This window comes from Euprymna scolopes, chromosome 29 (genome assembly GCF_053919585.1).
Source record: "Euprymna scolopes isolate OS-2025 chromosome 29, ASM5391958v1, whole genome shotgun sequence".
Taxonomy (NCBI): domain Eukaryota; kingdom Metazoa; phylum Mollusca; class Cephalopoda; order Sepiida; family Sepiolidae; genus Euprymna; species Euprymna scolopes.
This window is the reverse complement of record NC_136510.1, coordinates 86,458,459-86,478,740: the sequence shown is the minus strand read 5'-3', so window position 1 is coordinate 86,478,740 and position 20,282 is coordinate 86,458,459. Positions and strand designations below refer to the sequence as shown.

General features: G+C 33.7%; 2 protein-coding genes across 2 annotated transcripts in view; one reads left to right on the top strand and one right to left on the bottom strand.

The window, feature by feature from the left end:
* LOC145252770 (uncharacterized) overlaps positions 1 to 5,311 on the bottom strand; it is a 405,119-nt gene extending 399,808 nt beyond the window's left edge. Inside the window, exons 1-3 of the mRNA XM_080112682.1 lie at positions 4,791 to 5,311; positions 3,091 to 3,327; positions 2,826 to 2,894 (exon numbers count right to left, since the gene is read on the bottom strand). Of these exons, the coding sequence (XP_079968808.1) occupies positions 2,826 to 2,894; positions 3,091 to 3,199 (178 nt within the window). The 5' untranslated portion in view covers positions 3,200 to 3,327; positions 4,791 to 5,311. The remainder of the gene's footprint in view (positions 1 to 2,825; positions 2,895 to 3,090; positions 3,328 to 4,790) is intronic.
* LOC145252771 (THO complex subunit 7 homolog) overlaps positions 3,472 to 20,282 on the top strand; it is a 285,927-nt gene continuing 269,116 nt past the window's right edge. Inside the window, exon 1 of the mRNA XM_080112684.1 lies at positions 3,472 to 3,526. Within this exon, the coding sequence (XP_079968810.1) occupies positions 3,511 to 3,526 (16 nt within the window). The 5' untranslated portion in view covers positions 3,472 to 3,510. The remainder of the gene's footprint in view (positions 3,527 to 20,282) is intronic.

Genomic DNA, 20,282 nt, shown 5'->3' with positions numbered 1-20,282 from the left:
AAAATAAAAAAAATAATTAAAACATTAAATCTACAATGTCTTTCAGTTTTTTCGTGAATAAGTCAGCCAATTTGGTTATCTTGAACTTCCCAGCTTGAAGCTAGTTGCCATTGAAAGCATTATCTTAACCAAATAAGTCCTAGTTTTATCATTTTTCCAATTAATAATTTATCAACAGTATTGTTTAATCATTAAATTAATAGCCATTTTTAATGATTGATGAAAAAGCTCGTACTTCATGATAGTTGGAAATTTAAAATGATTTTGTAAACATTTAAATTGTCACATAGAGCCATGTTTGATTGTCATAATTTACATTTCAAAATCCTATTAAAAAGATATTTTAAAAAATCCAAATTTGGTTATAAAAAAATAAAATAGGGCCTTCTATAAAATTTAAACCGAACTAAACCTAAGGCTAGGGTTAAAAAAAAAAAAATCGAAGTAAATAGAATCACACGCGGTACCGGATAGATACAGCTAATTAAACCAAAACATTAAAAGACACGTAAATAAGATACGTAAAAAAAAAAAAAAAAAAAAAAAAAAAAAAAAAAAACTAACTTTATTCTTAAACAAAATCTATTGATCCACACTTTTTGATTTGGTTTTAAAAATAATTCTACTTTATTAAAATACTACATTAGACTTCATTCAAAACACGACATTCTTTAAGACCCTGAAAAAAAAAAAAAAAAAAAAAAAAAAAAAAACTTTAAACCCGAAGACCAATTCCAACCAGAAGAAATAAACAAATAACCACGCAATTAAAAAAATAACAAATAAAATAAAATAAAGCTCACGTGTGGCAACATCAACAAGTTTTGTTTGTTTTTTTCAACCGAAATTTACGATTTCGGAAGATTTATATATATATAACCAAACGAAATCGGCTAAGTCTAGCAGGAACCTCGTACTGTAAGCAGAAAGTCTAGAAAACAATACGAGTCTGAAAATAATATATACGCAGGTAGGTTTTGTTTATGTGACCACCATCACAAGAAGAGAGGAAATGACAATTTTATAACAACGTCAAAAGAATTCATATTGTCGGATCCTTATAAGAGCAACCATTTATTGTCATGACAAATAAAAAAAAAAACTATTATATATATATATATATATATATATATATATATATATATATATATATATATATGTGTGTGTGTGTGTGTGTGTTAATAGAATAATATATTTTTTAAAGAAGAATCGGATTATAGATAAGATCTTCATTCGGTCTGGGAAGGCAATAGATATTATCTGCGAGGGGGGGAGGGGGGGTAAAGTGAATTAAGCAAGGTTGGGTAATCTCCAACCACACATCTGAAGTTATTTTCAATGGCAAGATGTCCATGGGGGTTGAAAGCAATGCAAGGACAAAAACAAAACAAAAAAAAAGACTGGTGACTTCCTTTTCATATACTAGTTGCACAACCAAGGCTTGAGAATTTAGTCTACCCTACTATTCAGTCGATTGCTCTTTTGGATGAAGGGGTACATAATACCCCCACCCTCATAGTATTAACAAAAGCAACCCAGATCAGATTAAACTCGACAGATTAGAGAATTGTTCTGGTTGCTTTCAGGAGTAAGGGGTCTCCCATGCATTACCTCCACCTTCGGGAGAATATTTTTATTGTCTCTCGTCTCCCTTTTTGTGGTAAAAATGTTGAGAATCCGATCTAGGCACCTTTTCCAACGATTCAGAGTGCCCCAGTAGTCCCACTATATGGAATGGATTGGATCACCCACTATAAAACCGATTTCCTGTTGTGTGAGGGTAAATAAACAGATCCAACTGAAGAACAGAGCATTGATTAACCCTCATTTGTAAATTCGGCAAAGAAAATATTACAATTAAAAAAAAAAAAAATTAAATTAAATGTGCTTTATGCGCTTATATTACCGTGCTAATTTTTTTTTTAAATTATATTTTCAAATTGAATTCAAGTTTCACAATACCTTTTAAATTGTAAGGTAGAAAGAATTAAAAAAAAAAACAAAAAAAACTCCATGTTAAGAATGGCTTTCTAAACAACATTTCAGCACAGTAACATAAGTGCATAAGTACAAAAAGATTAAGGGGGGGGGGGGTGACTGTGATGAAATAGTTAAAATTTGATCCGTTATGTTGATAATTTTGTGTAAGACATCTTAAAATTAAGAGTCTTTAATTAAAAAGATGGGGTACTGATATATATTAACCCCCCCCCATAACTGTCAATTATCTTAAAAAAAAAAAAATGTTTAAATGTCCAAAAAGGCAAAAATAAATTATAGTAAATAATAATTATAATAATAAACATGTTAAAATCTATCTATTCAAATGTTTAAAAATTTACATCGATTTGGATATAGGTCAAATAAACGATTACATTTGTTTCCGCGCAAGAACCCGATGTAAATAGTCAAAGAATGTCGAAAACGATCGAAGAAAACGTGTTAAAAACACAGGTACGATAGAATACAACAACTTTAGGGGGAAAACAACGGATTATTTGGTCTTTCAGTCACGACGATGACGACTGGACTCATCAAGAGATTCATCTGACTTCTTTTTTCTTCGCAAACCCTAATTCCGATCCAGGTAAAAATATCTCGAACAATACAAGTGTTTAATTATATCTGTGTACACAAAAATCTCTTGTTTCGTGTCCATGTTTTTCACCCTGTGGGAGATTCGTTCTCACGATGTTTGGGAAGACACATGGAACTTCCAATCGTATATAGAGGAAGTCCACCAATACGACAGTGGAGTGCCAAAAAAATAAAAAAATAAATAAATAAAAAGAATAATTTAAAAAAATAAAGACGAAGGATATTACCTTCCTTACGGAGCTTCATACAGTCGTTGCCATCTCTATTAGTTTCGCCACCTTTCTTTTCTTCGCAACCTGCAAGTAAATAAGGCCATTAAAAACAGCAATCAATTTCGGGACAAGACGACTAAGTTAATGTTGATGTCGTTTTTCTACTTCCCCCAAAAACCAAGGTACATGTCTCGCTTCTTAAAATGGCTGACCAAAACACCCTAACGTTTTCAGATTCGACTCAAATCGTGTAGAAGAAAACTAAGAGTCTCAAACTTACCCACTTCATCCTTTAAAGGCACGTTTTCGGCCCAAACTGTCCAAGGCTGACCAGCGAATTTCGCAGGGCTATCGCCTACAGTCGCCATTTTACATGATTCTTGTTGCATATCCGAAAACTGCGGACACAGCCGAGCATGACGTCATAGTCGCTGTCTTCCGACAAATGCTCCGAACGAGTTCGAATGGTGCCGCTTACATCATGGAAAACAAACACCAATTTTTTTGTCTTTTACTGCTAAAATAAAGCAAAAAAACAAACAAACTTAAATATAAAAACTGATATAATTTTATAATTAGCAAATGTATATATATAAGAAATTTTAACTATTTAAATTACGTTTTCAAATAAAATAAAAATTAAGCCTTCATGTCTATTGTGTCTTTTTTTTCAAACATCCAAGCGGCCTGTGTTTATAAAATGGCGGTTACCGATGGTAAGTCACATGCGTCAAGGTTCATTTCTTGTCTTATTCATTTGAAGTAATTTTTAACGCTATTTTCAATTTAAAAGCTTTGTTTTAATTTTAATGTTTTGTTTTTAATTATTCGCTAAATTTTTTCCTGGTGTTTTCTTCTCTCTTGCAAAAGACATTTAATTTTTAAATGGTAATACTATGACTATTAAATGAAAAAATACGAAAAAAAAATGTTTGTTTTCGTTTGTTTATGGAATAAAGTTTTTTTTAAGTATTTTTATTTGAAAATAATCGGTAGAAAAAAGTCAAATGGTGCAACTACCCTGTTTAAAGTTGATTTCGTTGTGCGTTCATTCGTTTTTATTTTATTTGAATACCTGATTTTAATTTTTTTTTTCATAGTTTTTTTTTTTTTCAGTGTTTTTTTCCAAAATCTATTCACATGTATTTTCTTCAATTAAATTTGGATAGTATTAACTTTGTTTACACAAGTTTTGTTTTAAAAAAAAAATTGTCTTTTTTTTTTCACTTGATATAACAGTTTAAAGACTTAAAAATCACTTTCAGACGTTGAATTGTTGAAGACTAATGTAAACAACGTTTACGAATATTTTTTTTCCAAATTATTATAGATTAAATCTTTTTAAAAAATCGATAAGGTTAGACATGTTAAACTCGAAATTGATTTTCGAAAGAACATCAACGTCACTAAATTATCGATTGTGATTTTATTTACATTTAAAGTTAAAAATAAAATACGTAAATTAAAAACACTTTAAATGAACGGATATAGGTACTTTTGTAGTTTTACGGATCGTGCTATTTTATTATTTTAGATTGGATTTTTAAGTTAAATTCAATTTTTACGGTATCTCATTTATTGTTAGGTGAAAGTACAGAATAATTACAAAACGCCCCCCTCCTCTCTTCAGGTTATCTAAATATCGTGATTATTTCAGCACGGTACGTATACTGCAAAAGTATCGAATTTTGTTTATTAAATTGTTAGATGAAAATATCGAATAGTTCCCCACCCCAATGAATGGGTTTCTAAACGATGTTATTTTATCACGGCCCGTAAACTGCAGAAATACCGGATAATTAATAAAGATTAAAGAAAGATATGAGGTTTATTAATCGTTGTCGTTAACTTTCACGTGGTTTGTTATTCTATGTGAATGTATTGTAACACGTTTAAAACATGTAAAATTCACTGAATGTTAACATTTAAAAACAATAAAACTGAAAGACCCTAAATCCTGTCTTCTCTTTAAATACAAACCATGGTAGAAAATCCAGATTTAGTTTCTGTCATACGACCATACGTTAATCTTTTACTGGAGTAACATTTGTTTCCAAAGTGTATCCAACAAGGGAACAAATTTTCAATAATTGATTAGGAGGCCTAAAGTCCGTTCAAACTTACCTCTGTAAGCTTTAAACTAAATTCTCTTTCAATTAAAATAGACAATTTTCTTAAAACTTATAAAAATCAGAAACTTTCATATAAATTATTTAATTTCGTTATAAATCCGAACGAGGGCTTTTGGATGTAAAAACAATTGATTTAAAATTTGCGGAAGTCACGTTCAATAGACTTTTTTTATACCCGTTGTTAAATCCTGGAAGCCGCGTTAATAAAAGATTTTTTTTAAAAAATCATTAGAATCGACCGGTGTTGGAAGAGATGAATTTCAATGGGATTTTCTCTTGTGAAAAAGAAAATAGGTATCCGAAATAAACGGTAGAAACAAGGAGAGCTTCTTCGTTTTTTTTTTTTGTTTTGTTTTTTTTTTGTTTTTGTTTTTTTGTTTTTTTTTGCTGTATAAATCAAAAATATATATATATATATATATATATATCGTGTATAGATATTGTCAATAAAAACCAAGGGAGACTAGTCTCTCGTTAAAGATGTCGTTTGTAATAACATCCGTCCTCTTTTTTAGACAAGAATCGAGTTTGTAAATCGGCAGTTGCTACTACTTCTGCTGCTATAATATATTTAAAATAAGCAAATAAAAAGGACACTCGTGAGAAACTGTAAGTAGGTTTGCTAGTCGTTGTTTTCATTTCGTAAAGCAATTGTTTAATGCGAATATAATTTAAAAGTATACTTGGTTCTACACCGCGTGCTCGTGTCGTATAAAGATAACTTCGTGATGCTGGTAGAACGTCTATATGCCGATTGGTTTGAATTCGCTTTTAAATTTGACCAACGAATCTGAATTACCTCCCTTTGTTCGTTCAGAAATTACTCTGCCCGTGCTCTCCTCCCTCTGCTAAATGAGACCTGGAGAAGGTATGCTTTTCAAACATAACGTGTTATACAATAAATGAAAACATTAATGCAAATAAAATTCAATTAAATTTAAATCAATTTATTAAACTAAAGTTTAAAGGGGAGAGAATTTTAAATTATATGTTAAAAAAAAGATAATTGAATAATAATAATTACAACTGTTCTGTCTCTAGAGAACATCCTCCCAGGCATTACCTCCACATTTTGGAAGTTTGTTCTTATTTTTAATTATTTTCAGCCTGGTGCGTCCTACACAGACACTTTGGTGTTTTTTTTTTTTTAGGAAGCCTGTGGAATTCTGTTACACTGACCTGCTTTCCAACTGACCACTTAATGGTCGTTTCAAGTCCAATGTAAACAAGTCCTTGTTAAGCCATCCCCTTAAATAATTAAATTATGCTCCATTTTCACGCCTAACTATTATTATACTATTGACCACCGTACACTCATTAGCCTTTATCTTCTAGTAGGCTTCTGGCTTTGATAAGTGGTGACTCCCTGGTAAAAAAAAAAAAATTTAAAAATAAAGTATTTAGAAATTTTCAGTTGTGACGTCTACAGTTCTGACTATGAGCAGAGAAAGACAAATTTAGTTTGGATACTTCTACACAACTAAACCAACTATGCAAATTAGAACAGGTTTAGGGTTAGAGTAAAATAATAGTTTGGCTTGTATTGTGTAGATTTTTTTTTTATTACATTTTCATCCCAAACAAGGCACATTGACACTTTGATGTAAGGGGCTACTATCAGGGACATAAGCTACAGGGGTACTATGTAGGGAGTTGGGCAGCAAGATGTCGGTTCATGTTACACTTGAACTTCTGCATATCAGTACAGTTGGGGAAGCAGGGACCCGGAAGGGAATTCCAAAGTCTAGCGGTTCTGTGAAAGGGTGGGATTTAGCTGCTTGTCGAGTTTGTCAGGGTTATTTACGTTGAGGGGGTGTAAGTGCTTGCAGTTCGTCGGATCATTCACCATTAAAGTGCTTGTAGAACAGGCTTATATTATTATACGATTAAGTTTGTTAACGTTCGACAGTCTGTGAAATTTTTCTTGAAACTCAGAATTAATGACGTAAGTATTGAAATTTTCTTGGATACCTATTCCTAAAAAGTACCGGTATTTTTGTTCTCTATCCAAATTGTGAATTTTGAGAGAGCTGTATATACCTTACATCAAACACTGGCCTTGTGTCTAACGCTGATCTCATAGGAGGGCATTTATGTTGGTACATTTCTCATAATAATTATATTTTATTATATATATATATATATATATATAAAAACGTGTTTTTTTTTGTTTTTTTTTACACAGTTATCACCACTTATCAACGCCCGGAAGCCACTCAGGGATAAGGGTTATTGCAAGTACATTACGTTAGTGAGGAGATTTGCTGAAGTGTTTACTTAAGGGGGTGGTTCATTAGGAATTTGTTAACATTGGACTTGAACACATCCAAGTTGTAGTCCGGAGGGAAGCAGGCAGACAGAACAGAGTTCCACAGGCGTGCAGTTCTAAGAAAGAAGCTTTGTTCATGGAATCCGCGTTTTGATTTAGGCACAGATATAGAGTGGGGGAAATTTTTCACAGTGGATTCAGCTAGACGGGTGTTTTTCGTGAAAGATTGGCGAGGGGGGGGACCAGAGATTGGAGTTCAGCCGAGCATCTGCCATGGAAATAACGATAAAACAAGGACAGGCTCGCAACGTCTCTTCTGTGGGAGAGAGGTTGCAGGGAAGAGAAAAGGGCATCCCCCACTAAGCCACGAAGTCTATTTTGTACTCTGTCAATGCAGGATAGGCTGTTTTTAGCAGCTCCTGCCCAGATATGGCAACAGTATTCCATCCTTGGACGTACTTGGCTTTTATATAGATAGAGAATTGCATCAGTAGTGAGATATCTTCTGGAGCGGTAGAAGGATCCCACCATCTTTCCAGCGACCTTGGCAACAGACTTGATGTACGTGTTCCATTTCAGATCAGGAGTAAAGGTCAAACCCAGAAGCTTGTCAAAACACGGGGTCTCACCCAGACAAGAGCCATCCATCCCAATTGATACCAGATGGGGATCAGAGTGTTGATGATGTAAGGATAGGAGTTTGGTTTTGGATGTATTAAAGGTAACCAGCCACATCTTCCCCCACTGAACCACGCGCTCGAGATCAGAGGAGAGAGAATCAGAGAGAACTTTGTCATTTACAGCCTGCTTATTATCAATGATTGTTATAGTCCCTCCTCGCCAAACTTTCACAAAAAACATTCAAATTGCTACAACCACTATATATGATTTCCCCCACACTTAATCTGAGCCTAAATCTAAATGCAGATTCTATGAACAAAGCTTCTTTCTTAGAACTGCCCGCCTATAGAACACTGTTTTGCCAGCCTGCTTCCCAGCTGACTACAATATTATAGTCTTCAAGTCCAATGTAAACAAGCTCTTGTTGAACCCTCCCCTTAAATAATCAAATTCTACCCAACTTACACCAATAATTATTATTACATGACCACCTTACATTCATTAACCTTTATCCTTAAGTGGGTTTCAGGCCTCAATAAGTGGTAACTCCATTGTAAAAAAAAAAACGCCTTGAGCCTGCTCTCAGCCTGCCAAGTTAGCAATACATCAAATGAAATTTCATGATATATCATGATAGATAAAAAAAAATCCTAACATTATTGTTTAAAAAAAAAAAAATCCTAGCATTAATGTTTAAAAGAAAAAATCCTAACATTAATGTTTAAAAAAAGAAAAAAAGTCGCATTTATCCAACAGTATTTGAGTTCTAGTAAAACATCTTTTTTTCATTATTTGGATTAATTGAACCACTGTCATCTTGAGTGTTATTTGCACAATGTTTTGATGAATTCAACCAACCTTTTTCATGTGTATAAGTCGCCATGTTCCAACTAGGCGACTTATACATCTGAAGAAGGTGGTAGGTTTCATCTACCGAAATGTTGTGCAAATAACACACAAAATGAGAACAGTAGTCTGAATAATATGAACAATCAATCCCCATCTCAAAAATTTATTTATATCAGATCTACCTCTGCATTCTATGTTTATAAAGAACATGTCCTCCATAGTATCAGATCTGATGGAATGGTTAATTATAGATATAGACCGTTTCATACCCTCCAAAAAATTTCAGCAAAAACCTAACAGCCACGCATGGTTCTTTCCAAAATGTGCTGCTGCCATTGCGCACATTAATCACTATTTCCATTGCTTCCAACATAATAGATGTACTTAGACTAAAGCTGCCTTCAGGACTGCCAGCAACCACTGTAAAAGAGTAATAAAGAACGTGAGAGAGTTGTATGCTCAGTCCGTCAAGTCCAAAGTAGCTGAGAAGCGGCTTGGTTCCCATCAATTTAAGCAAATAACAAACAGTCCTGAATAGAAGTGTATGCTCTATCCCAACCATCATCAATGGACCTGAGGTAATCTCGTCAGCATTGGACAAAGCCAAACTTTTTGCCAAAAATTTTGCAGCTTATTCTATTCTTTGCGATCAGGGCCACCAACCCTCCGTATTCTCTCCTGTGTCTAAAAACACGCTATGCGACATACAAATATCTATGCGTGATGTTGCCAAGCTAATCAAAAACCTTGATTCCAGTAAAGCAACTGGCCCTGATGGCATCCCTATAATACTGTTCAAAAAGCTTCAACCAGAACTAGCTCCCATATTTACAAAGCTGTTTAAGCATTGTTTTAAGGAGAATTGCTTCCCAACATCATGGAAAACCTCATCAGTATGCCCCATATTTAAAAATTCAGGTTATCTCTCATCTCCCTCTCAATACAGACCATCAGTCTCCTGTGTGTCATGAGTAAGTTGCTGAAATCGGTGTTAAATAGTGAAGTAGTCAACCACCTCAGCAAAAATAACCTCCTCAGTGACATGCAATATGGTTTTCGTTCTGCTAGATCTACAGCAGATATACTAACAGTTATATCTTATAGGATTAGTGAATCTTTCAACTGAGGCTTCGTTTCTAGGGCAATTTCCCTTGACATATCAAAGGCCTTTGATAGGGTATGACATAAAAGTCTACTCCACAAGATCTCCAGCTATGGCATAACTTGAAATGTCTTTTCAATTATTAAATTATTTTATAAAAGTAGTGGTTGATGGGCAGAAATCAAAAGCTCACAGTATTAATACTGAAATCCCTCAGGGGTCCATCTCTCTTCCTGATCTACATCAATGATCGTCTAAATCACATCCCAAGATCATTCGTAGACATTTATGCTGATGACACTATTATCTATGGCAACACTTTAAAGGCTATAAATGACAAAGTTCTCTCTGATTCTCTTTCCTCTGATCTTGATCACATGATACAATGGGGAAAAGGTTGCTGGTTAATTTTAATGCATCTAAAATCAAGCTTTTCTCTTTTCCTTATCAGCACTCTGATCCCTGTCTTGTATCAATTGAAATGAATGGATCTCATCTTGTGGAAGTTCCATGCTTTGACAAGCTTCTAGGTTTAACCTTTACTCGTGATCTGAGATGGAACATGTACATCAAATCTGTTGCTAAGGCTGCTGGAAAAATGGTGGGATTGTTCTACTTTTCCAGTAGATATCTCACTGCTGATGCAGTTCTCTACCTGTATAAAAGCCAAGTATGTCCAAGGATGGAGTACTTTTGCCACATCTGGGTAGGAGCTGTTAGAAGCACTTTATCCTGCCTTGACAGAGTTCAAAATAGACTTCGTAACCTAGTGGGGGATGCCCTTTTGATCTTCCCTACAACTCTTTTCCCACAGAAGAAATGTTGCAAGCTTGTCTCTGCTTTATCGTTATTTTCATGGCAAGTGCTCATCTGACCTCCAATCTATGGTCCCCCCTGGCCTGACTTTCACGGAAAACATTCGTCTAGCTGAAACCATTATAACCCCCCCACACCCCACTTTATCTGTGCTGAAACCTAAACATGGATTCCATGAACAAAGCTTCTTAGAACTGCACGCCTGTGGAACTCTCTTCCATTACCCTGCTTGCTTTCTAGCTGACTACAATATGATCGTCGTGCATCTGCTACTAGTCTCTCGCTCCTTGACAAGGTTCAAAAGAGAGTCGCAAACCTGATAGGCCCTGAACTGGCATCTAAGCTTCAGCCTCTGTCCCATCGACGAAATGTTGCATCCCTCTGCCTTTTCTACAAGTATTTTAGTGGTGAATGCTCTGACGAACTGCAATCACTTGTGCCCCCACGACGTGAGCACCCTCGACAAACCTGACAGGCTGCTAAATCCCACCCCCACACTGTAGAGATCCCTAGATTTAAAAGATCTTTTTACTCCAATAATTTCTTCCCCAGAACCGCTAGACTCTGGAATTCCATTCCAGGTCCCTGCTTCCCCAACAGTACTGACGTGCAGAAGTTCAAGTGTAACGTGAACCGACACCTTGCTGCCCAAATCCCTACATAGTACCCCAGTAGTTGTTGCCCCTGATAGTAGCCCCCTACACCAAAGTGGCAATTTGCCTTGTTTGGGGTGAAAATGTAATAAAAAAAAAATAAATAAATAAAAAAAAAGTCCAATGTAAACAAGTTCTTGATGAGCCATCCCCTTAAGCAATCCAATTTATTAAATTTCTATGAATTACTATGATATTGTCCCATTGATTACTGTACACTCATTAACCCCTATCATTGAGTGGCCTCCGGGCCTTGATAAGTGGTGACTCCTTTGTAAAAAATAAATATATATATTAGTGGTGGGACGATTGATCGGAATCGTTAATCGTAAGAATCGTGTATTTTGGGAGGTATCGGAATCGGAATCGCATCGTTAAAAAATACCTTAATTTTCCGATTCCTTCATTACGATTCTTTTAGTCTGATGTTGAAAAAAAGAAAAAAATTTCCTGATATTTCTAACCGCAAGAGAGAAATGTAGCATGTTATAAAAAGAAACCAAAGAAATTCATTATTAACAGGGCAATGCTTAGTGCCCCTCCCTTACAAGGTTCATTCATTCAGATCTATTGTAATCAAAACTACAAAAGAGTTAACTTGAAAAGAAGTATGCAGGGCTCTACATTGCGAGTAAAAATTAAAAAAAAAAACGCTTATCTTTTTGGCGATTGTTTTTTTTACTGACAAATCTTCTAATAGTGAATGAAAATGCTTTTTCAACTTATATTTTCTTAAAATAAAACGAGCAAAGTCAAATTATCTAAACAGTAAACGGTTTAATAGAACAATGTACTTTTTTTTTCTTTTTTTAAAAGAAGGCTTTTGAAAGAAATATCTCAAAAATGAAATTGATCACGTATTATTTCGCAAAGTTTTGACAGTTGTCGGCTTCTTTTGATGTTTCCAAACAATCGACCCCATACCTATCTCTTCCAAACCTAAAGTTATTAAATAACCCCTTCGTTAATTCAAGGGTAATTAATTCAATTCAGTCAAGTTTTTTTTTTTAATTTCATTGAAATAAAATCCATTTTTTTCTCCAGAAAGATAAAACTCTGAATTTGATTATATTAAAAGCAGAATAATAGAATCTTTTTTCTAGAATTTTAAATTGAATATTAAAAGTGTTTTGCGCAGTTTTTTGCCGAACGAAAAAGAAATTAATATATATATTTTTAAAAGGTTTTGTAATCAATTAATTTTTATGTCTAAATAATATTTACGATTAATTAAATAATTTCATTTTAAAAAGTATTTATGAATAGAATTTTACTTAAGACTTATAGTTTAGCAATATTGAACCGCATCAACCATGTGTGAATGGAACACAGTCAACCAAAAAAAAAAAAAAAATTCAAAAGAAAATGCATATTTGCATTTCATTATGTAAACTTTTATACATTGGTTTCAAAAATTAAATTCTATAAGTTTTTTTTGTTAACTACCGGTTGGTACAATTTACCGCCCCATCCCTTTATATTTTTTTCTTTTTGTCTTTTTTAGCGGATTTTTTTTTTTTTTTTTACACAGTGATCACCACTTATCAAGGCCCGGAAGCCACTCAGGGATAAGGGTTATTGCGTTACGCATTATTGCATTACGTTAGTGTGGAGATTTGATGAAGTGTTTAATTAGGGGGGGCGGTTCATTAGGAATTTGTTAACATTGGACTTGAAGACATCCAAGTTGTAGTCCGGAGGGAAGCAGGCAGACGGAACAGAGTTCCACAGGTGTGCAGTTCTAAGAAAGAAGCTTTGTTCATGGAATCCGCGTTTTGATTTAGGCACAGATATAGAGTGGGGGAAATTTTTCACAGTGGATTCAGCTAGACGGGTGTTTTTCGTGAAAGATTGGCGAGGGGGGGACCAGGGATTGGAGTTCAGACGAGCACCTGCCATGAAAATAATGATCAAACAAGGATAGCTCGCAACGTCTCTTCTGTGGGAGAGAGGTTGCAGGGTAGAGAAAAGAGCATCCCCCACTAAACCACGGAGACTATTTTGTACTCTGTCAAGGCATGATAGGCTGTTTTTGGCAGCTCCTGCCCAGATATGGCAACAGTATTCCATCCTTGGGCATACTTGGCTTTTATATAGATAGAGAATTGCATCAGTAGTGAAATATCTTCTGGAGCGGTAGAAGGATCCCACCATCTTTCCAGCGACCTTGGCAACAGACTTGATGTACGTGTTCCATTTCAGATCAGGAGTAAAGGTCAAACCCAGAAGCTTGTCAAAACACGGGGCCTCACCCAGATGAGAGCCATCCATCACAATTGATGCCAGCTAGGGATCAGAGCGTTGATGATGTAAGGATAGGAGTTTGGTTTTGGATGCATTAAAGGTAACCAGCCACATCTTCCCCCACTGAACCACGCGCTCGAGATCAGAGGAGAGAGAATCCGAGAGAATTTTGTCATTTACAGCCTTTGATGTGTTGCCGTAGATGGTCGTGTCATCAGCATAGATGTCAACGAATAATTTAAGTATGTGTTTAGGGAGGCCATTGATGTAGATCAGGAAGAGAGTTGAGCCCAGGATTGACCCCTGAGGGACTCCAGCATTTATATTGCAGGCCTCCAATTTTTGTCCATCTACCACTACTCTTATGAGCCTTCGGAGAGAAATGATTTAATGATAGAGAACACATTTCCAGTTATACCGTAGCTGGAAATCTTGTGAAGTAGACCCTTATGCCATACCTTGTTGAAGGCCTTTGATATGTCAAGAGCAATTGCCCTAGAAAGGAAGCCTTTGTCAAGAGATTCACTAATCCTGTGGGATATAACCGTCAGCACATCTGCGGTAGATCTTGCAGAGCGGAAACCATATTGTGTGTCACTAAGAAGGTTATTCCTGCTGAGGTGGTTGACTATTTCTCTATTTAATATGGATTCCAGCAACTTACTCATAACACACAGGAGACTTATTGGTCTGTACTGAGAGGGAGAGGACTTATCACCTGAATTCTTAGACACAGGGCAAACTGATGAGGTCTTCCAGGGGGTCGGAAAGCACTTCTCCTTAAGGCAGCGCTTAAATAGTTTCGTAAGTATGGGAGCAAGTTCTGGTTGAAGCTTTTTTAACACTATAATTGGGATGCCATCAGGGCCAGTTGCCTTACTAGAATCTAGGTTCTTGATTAGCTTGGCGACCTCATGCACGGATATTTGTATGTTACCTAGCTTGTTCTGTGTTGTAGGAGGAAATATGGGGAGTTGATGGCCTGCGTCGCATAGGGTAGAATTAGCTGCAAAGTTCTTTGCAAATAGTTTGGCCCTGTCTGACGCTGACTAGATGACCTCTGGTCCATTGATAATGGTTGGGATAGAACGCACAACGCCAAAGTCTTCCATGGAAACTTTTTGAAGTTGATGAAGATGATGAGTTGAAAGCCATTTGCAAAGTCTGTCAAATTAAAATATCGCGAGGAATAAAACCATCTAACATGACCACAACCAACATGTTAAAACATTTAACTATGATGCATCCAAATAAATTGGAGGAGCAAAATAAAAAAGAAAAGGAACAAAAAATTACCAACTAGTCACTCAGAGCAGTTTTATTAGTGAGGGTCGAAATCGCAGTGTCTTTTTTTTTTTTTGTCTACGTCACCATCTAGGTGTCACCAATTTTTTTAACCCTCCTTAACTTCAAAGAGTAAATACAATATATACAACTAAAAAAATAATTTTTAAAAATGCTGATTCTATTCATGAAAAATTCTTTTAACTAGAAATTAAAACTTAGGTAAAGATAGCTGACTGACAGCAACAGTAGCACTGGTTAACTACTGACCCACGTGGAAAGGTGTGGGGGGAGGAAAAAAAGGAAATTAAATGATGATAATAAATTATGATAACCGTCTTTTAAAGGCACTAAACTCCTAAAATTTACTTCTTTAAAATTTTAGGCGGCACTCCCCGGCGATTTTAAAGCACTCTCTCTCTCAAAAAAAAAAAAAAAAAAAAGATTTAATTTTTAAGTTTGGGAAAGATATATTTATTATAACCGAATTCTTGTACGAAGACTGGATCTACTTTATTGGACGTTAATTTGTGAGATAAGTAATTTTTCAATGTTTAATATGTTTTTAAAGTTTCAATTATCAATTAAATTTTTTTAATTGCGTTTATTTTTCAATTTATTTAAAAAAACAGGGTTTTAAATGTATTTTTCAAGGTAACAAGCTTCAAAAGAAGTCTAATAAAAAAAAAATCACTTAATTTTTAATTTCGACAACCCTGAGAATTTAATTATTAAAAAAATATTGAAATGTGACATTTTTTTATTTAACATTTCTATTAGTTCAATTAATTTTCTTTCAATAATTCATTTCACTCAACAAACTTCACCATTTTTTTTTTATCGTTTTCTGTAATTTTGGTAATTATGTTTGCTCAATTTTATCTAGTATTTCATTTGTTTTTTATAGTGGTATCATTTTTATATGTGTTCCTTTGATATACCCTATTTCAAAATTAGTTTGGCTAAACTTATTCTTCACGTTAGAAACAACGTGTAAAAGCAATGAAAAAGTAAGAAAAAATAATAGGTGTTAACTACTCCTTGTGAATTATGGAGGTCTGAAGAACAGCCGTCACAAATACAACTATCAATAGCCAAACAAAAAATCGTTTTTGAAATTCCTTTAATTGTAACTTTTTGCTATACCTACCTTTTTGGTATAAAACACAAAAACTTTCGATTAATGGTATTTCTCATATATGGTCGTTAACTTTGGAAAGGTTATTTTGTATCTACGGCGCCATGTCACATGGTATATTGTTTTTTTTTTTCATTACGCACGTTCATTTATAAATTATTAAATTAAATATTTATCTTTTTTATATTTAATTAGTATATATTTTCTTTCTCTTCCGCTATATTTTTTTTATTTAATTCATTAAATCTGTTAATTATGAGGACCAAAATAATGAATCGTGTGTATTTATTCTCTAATTTTCTTGTTTTTGTTCTGTTATATAAATTCTATTTTATTTGTTTTTTCTCTGAAGGATAAATTCTATTTTCTTTGAGTTTTTTTTCTGTATTCCAATTAAGTAAAATAAATTTTCTCTAAAATAAATTTTGCTAAGTTTTCCGTTTAGTTTATTATATAATAATTTTATTTAAACCAAAACACGACGGTGTACTGGTGTAGACATAAAATATCTCTTCCAAAGTTAGGGAACATATTTGGGAACTACCGACCATAAGTATAAAACTACCTGGTATATTTCAAAACAATAATTCCCTAGGAATCGGAATCGTACTTGGTATCAGAATCGTTAATCAATATTTTCCTGGAATCGGAATCGGAATCGTATAAAAATTAGGAATCGTCCCAACACTAATATATATACATATATATATATATACATGGCTCTACATTGCGAGTGATTTTTCAAAATGGCAACTAGAAATAATGAAACGCTTATATTTTGGCGATTGTATTTCTTTCAATAACAATCTTCTAAAGTTCACTACTGAGTAAAAAATATCTTTTTAAACTTTTTTTTTTTTTTTTTTATAAAACGAACAAAGTAAAATTATCTAAACAATAAAAGTTTAATAGAACAATATACTCCTTTTTTTTTACCGAAGGATGTTTAAAAAAAGAACTGAAGATATTAGAATGTTTATACCTTCAAGTATCAACATAAAATTTGTATCTTTCGAATTATACTTATTAAAAAAAAAAAAAGCACAGAAAAATCTTTATAATGTACATACATACTCCTCACAGAATGAAGATGTCTAGAAGATCTAAAAATCATGTGGGTTTGGCTAATAACTTTTTTATTTGGCTAGTAAACGAAAATATTTAACTAAAGATAAATTTGTCCATAGAGCCTTGAGATATATATATATATATATATATATATATATATATATATATATATATGTAGTAAAAAAAAATTATAATTTTTCAAATTCGATGCCTCCGTTCAATCTCGAAAGACAAAGGATGCCCCCTGTGCATGTAATTGTGAGGCAAGGGTCGCACAATCATCAACCACACCTCTCCTGAATTGACGCTGTTTGAGTCCAGTGGCAAGAAGTCTACGATGACTGGAAACAATACTGAGATAAGCCGAGAGCACATACAGCACTTGGAAGCCCCAAATGGTCACCCATCTGATACTGGCCAAGCTCATCATTGCTTAACTTCGGTGATCTGACAGGAAGCAGTGTGTCAAGCGTGATTATACCCTATATTTTTCAAATTATAATGTGAAAAATTGTCTTTTTTTTCCCCCCTGCTGAGTGGGCATGAGTATTTTTGTTGATTTTTCATGTGATGCACTGCTCTTATTTCACTAGTGAAATAAAGTTATTCTCTTGAACAAAATTTACAATGAGAAAAAAGATCAACAGATACCGACTTTTATAAGTTCATAACAAGTGGTGCAAAAATTTCTGACGCGTAGGAAAACAAAAATGACAAACGCTACTGCTAGGAACTGACGAATCAAATTAATTTACATTCTGCTACCAACCAATCAGAAACTAGAATTGCTCCATAAAAATTAAACCATTTTTTAGCATGTTTTATGTTTTCTTCGTGTCAACATGAGAAGGATCTTTTGCTCCTTGGCTACAAAATTATAAAGTCCGGAACCTGTACTGAACAGTTGTCTGAGAACTCGTCATCTCCAGGACTTGTACAGAACAACGAACCATCGGAAATTGTTCTAAAACTAAACATGGCTTCCAACTCAAAAAATGACTTAATAATTTACAAGTTCTTTTCTTTTGACGAGAAGATTATTTCACTTTGAAATGTCTGCATATAAAAGCTCGAAACTCCTCCAATAAACATAAAATAAACAAATCTACGAAGGTTGTTCCAAAAGTGAAGCCTCCTATATTTTTTTTTTAACTTGAAAAGTTAAAGAGCTACAAAGACGGGAGTGATACCATTAAAATGAGGAACCTTCTGTGCTCCAAAATCTATTTCTCTACATACTCACCATCATTCTCAGTGCACTTTTGCCAGGAATTCAATGACGTATCTCTGTTTCTGATGCATGTCCCTGACAGGGGTTGCTTTCTTAGTTTCGCACCGTCAATATTTTTTAGGTCATGAATGCATAATTTCAGCCAAAAATGCAATTTACAATCCTCTCTGATTCATATTAATTTATTTATTGCAAACTATCGTCAGAGGAATAGTTGGCCCTCGTCAGAGGAATAGTTGGCCGAAACGTTGTGAAACAACAAATAAAAATAAAAAAAAGATGAGAATAATAGTTTGCAATAAATAAATTAATATAAATAATACTCATCTCAATAATGAATTCCAATTAAAAAATTACCTCTCTGATTCATTCAATCAGAATAAAAAAAAAAGGAGGCATTACTTTTGAAATGGTCCTCATTATATATATATATATATATATATATATATATATATATATATATACTGTGACTTTGTCTGTTTGCGGAATAGTATCTACCAAACTACTATGTCAATTTTTGGTCTACAGACTTGAAACATGATAGATAAGGTATTTGGACTAGTGGAATAAATTTGATTTTTTTTTTTTTTTTTTTTAGCTGGTAAAAATAGCTGCTAAGGGATCAAAATTGGAAATTGGTTGGCATAAGTCAATTTAAAGTGATCTTCTCTACACATTTGCATATATATTTATACATAAACTGCATTAAGTTTTACACGTTTGATATCCATTTGTCTTTAGAGATCGTATGGTATGCTGGAATGCTAAATGTTTTGGTTTGGTTTTAGTTGATGTCACCCATGTCATATAGACTTTTGTTTAACTTTGGAATTCAATCCTATATATTGGGTAGAACATAATAATCAATAGTGATTTGGCTTCAACATATTAAATTTAAAATCTCCTTAAGTTAAAATGTCATACTTAAACGTGTTTTACGACCAGGCAACGCTGGGCGACCCTTTAGTATATAGATAAATAATGGAAACATTAGGAAGAGTCTATGCGGATCAACCAACGTTTTAACATTAGCACATCTCGTTGGGACTCTAAAGAGATTTAAGTAATAAAAAAATAAAATTATCCAAAAGACAGAAGAAAAAGTGACGTTCAAAAATGTCATTTATTTTTCCTACGAGTATATGGCCCCTATTCCTACTCCGACACACTTGCCGATTGCATGTACAGTGAATCGGCATGTAGTATGTTAGATCTCTCTATTTCCTCCTTCCCTTACAATGTATGCATACTTAGTTTTATCACAAACAATTCAAAGCGACTCAATATTTATGCATATTCATCTTCCAGATACATGTAATACCTTCACTTTCACACGCTATTTACCATGTATTAAATATTTATGTACACATATTATAGGGGGCACACATTCAATCACACATTCATATTTCCCCGGATTCATATTACTGGATTGAAAAAAACAATATATATATATATATATATATATATATATTTATATATATACTTCAGAATAAAATTATCCAACAATCAGCTGGTATGGAATCCTGTGATGATAAGATTCACAAGATATTACTGGCAGTAATATTCTATAAGTATTATCCCACCTACATAAGAATTGCTTGATATTTTTTTTTTTTTTTTTTTTTTTTTTTTACAAAGGCATCACCACATTATCAAGGCCCAGAGGCCACTCAAGGATAAGGGTTAAAGAGTGTACAGTAGAAATTGGACAATATAGTAATCATTGGTAATGAAAATTTGTTAAATTTGATAACTTATATGGAACGGCTCATCAAGAACTTATTTACTTTAGACTTGAACACAACCATATTGTAGTCAGCCGGAAAGCAGGAAAACGGAAGACAATTCCACAGGCGTGCAGTTTTAAGAAAGAAGCTTTGTTCATGGAATCTACGTTTAGGTTTAGGCACAGATAAAGAGTGATATACAAGATAGAGCAAATAAATCAAATTTTAGTCATTCAATGAATTTAAAAATTTGTGATATGAAATGTTTGAGTTTCAGATCAAAAGATTTTTATTATTCTATGTAAGACAAATGATACATTAGAAATATTTTAACTCCT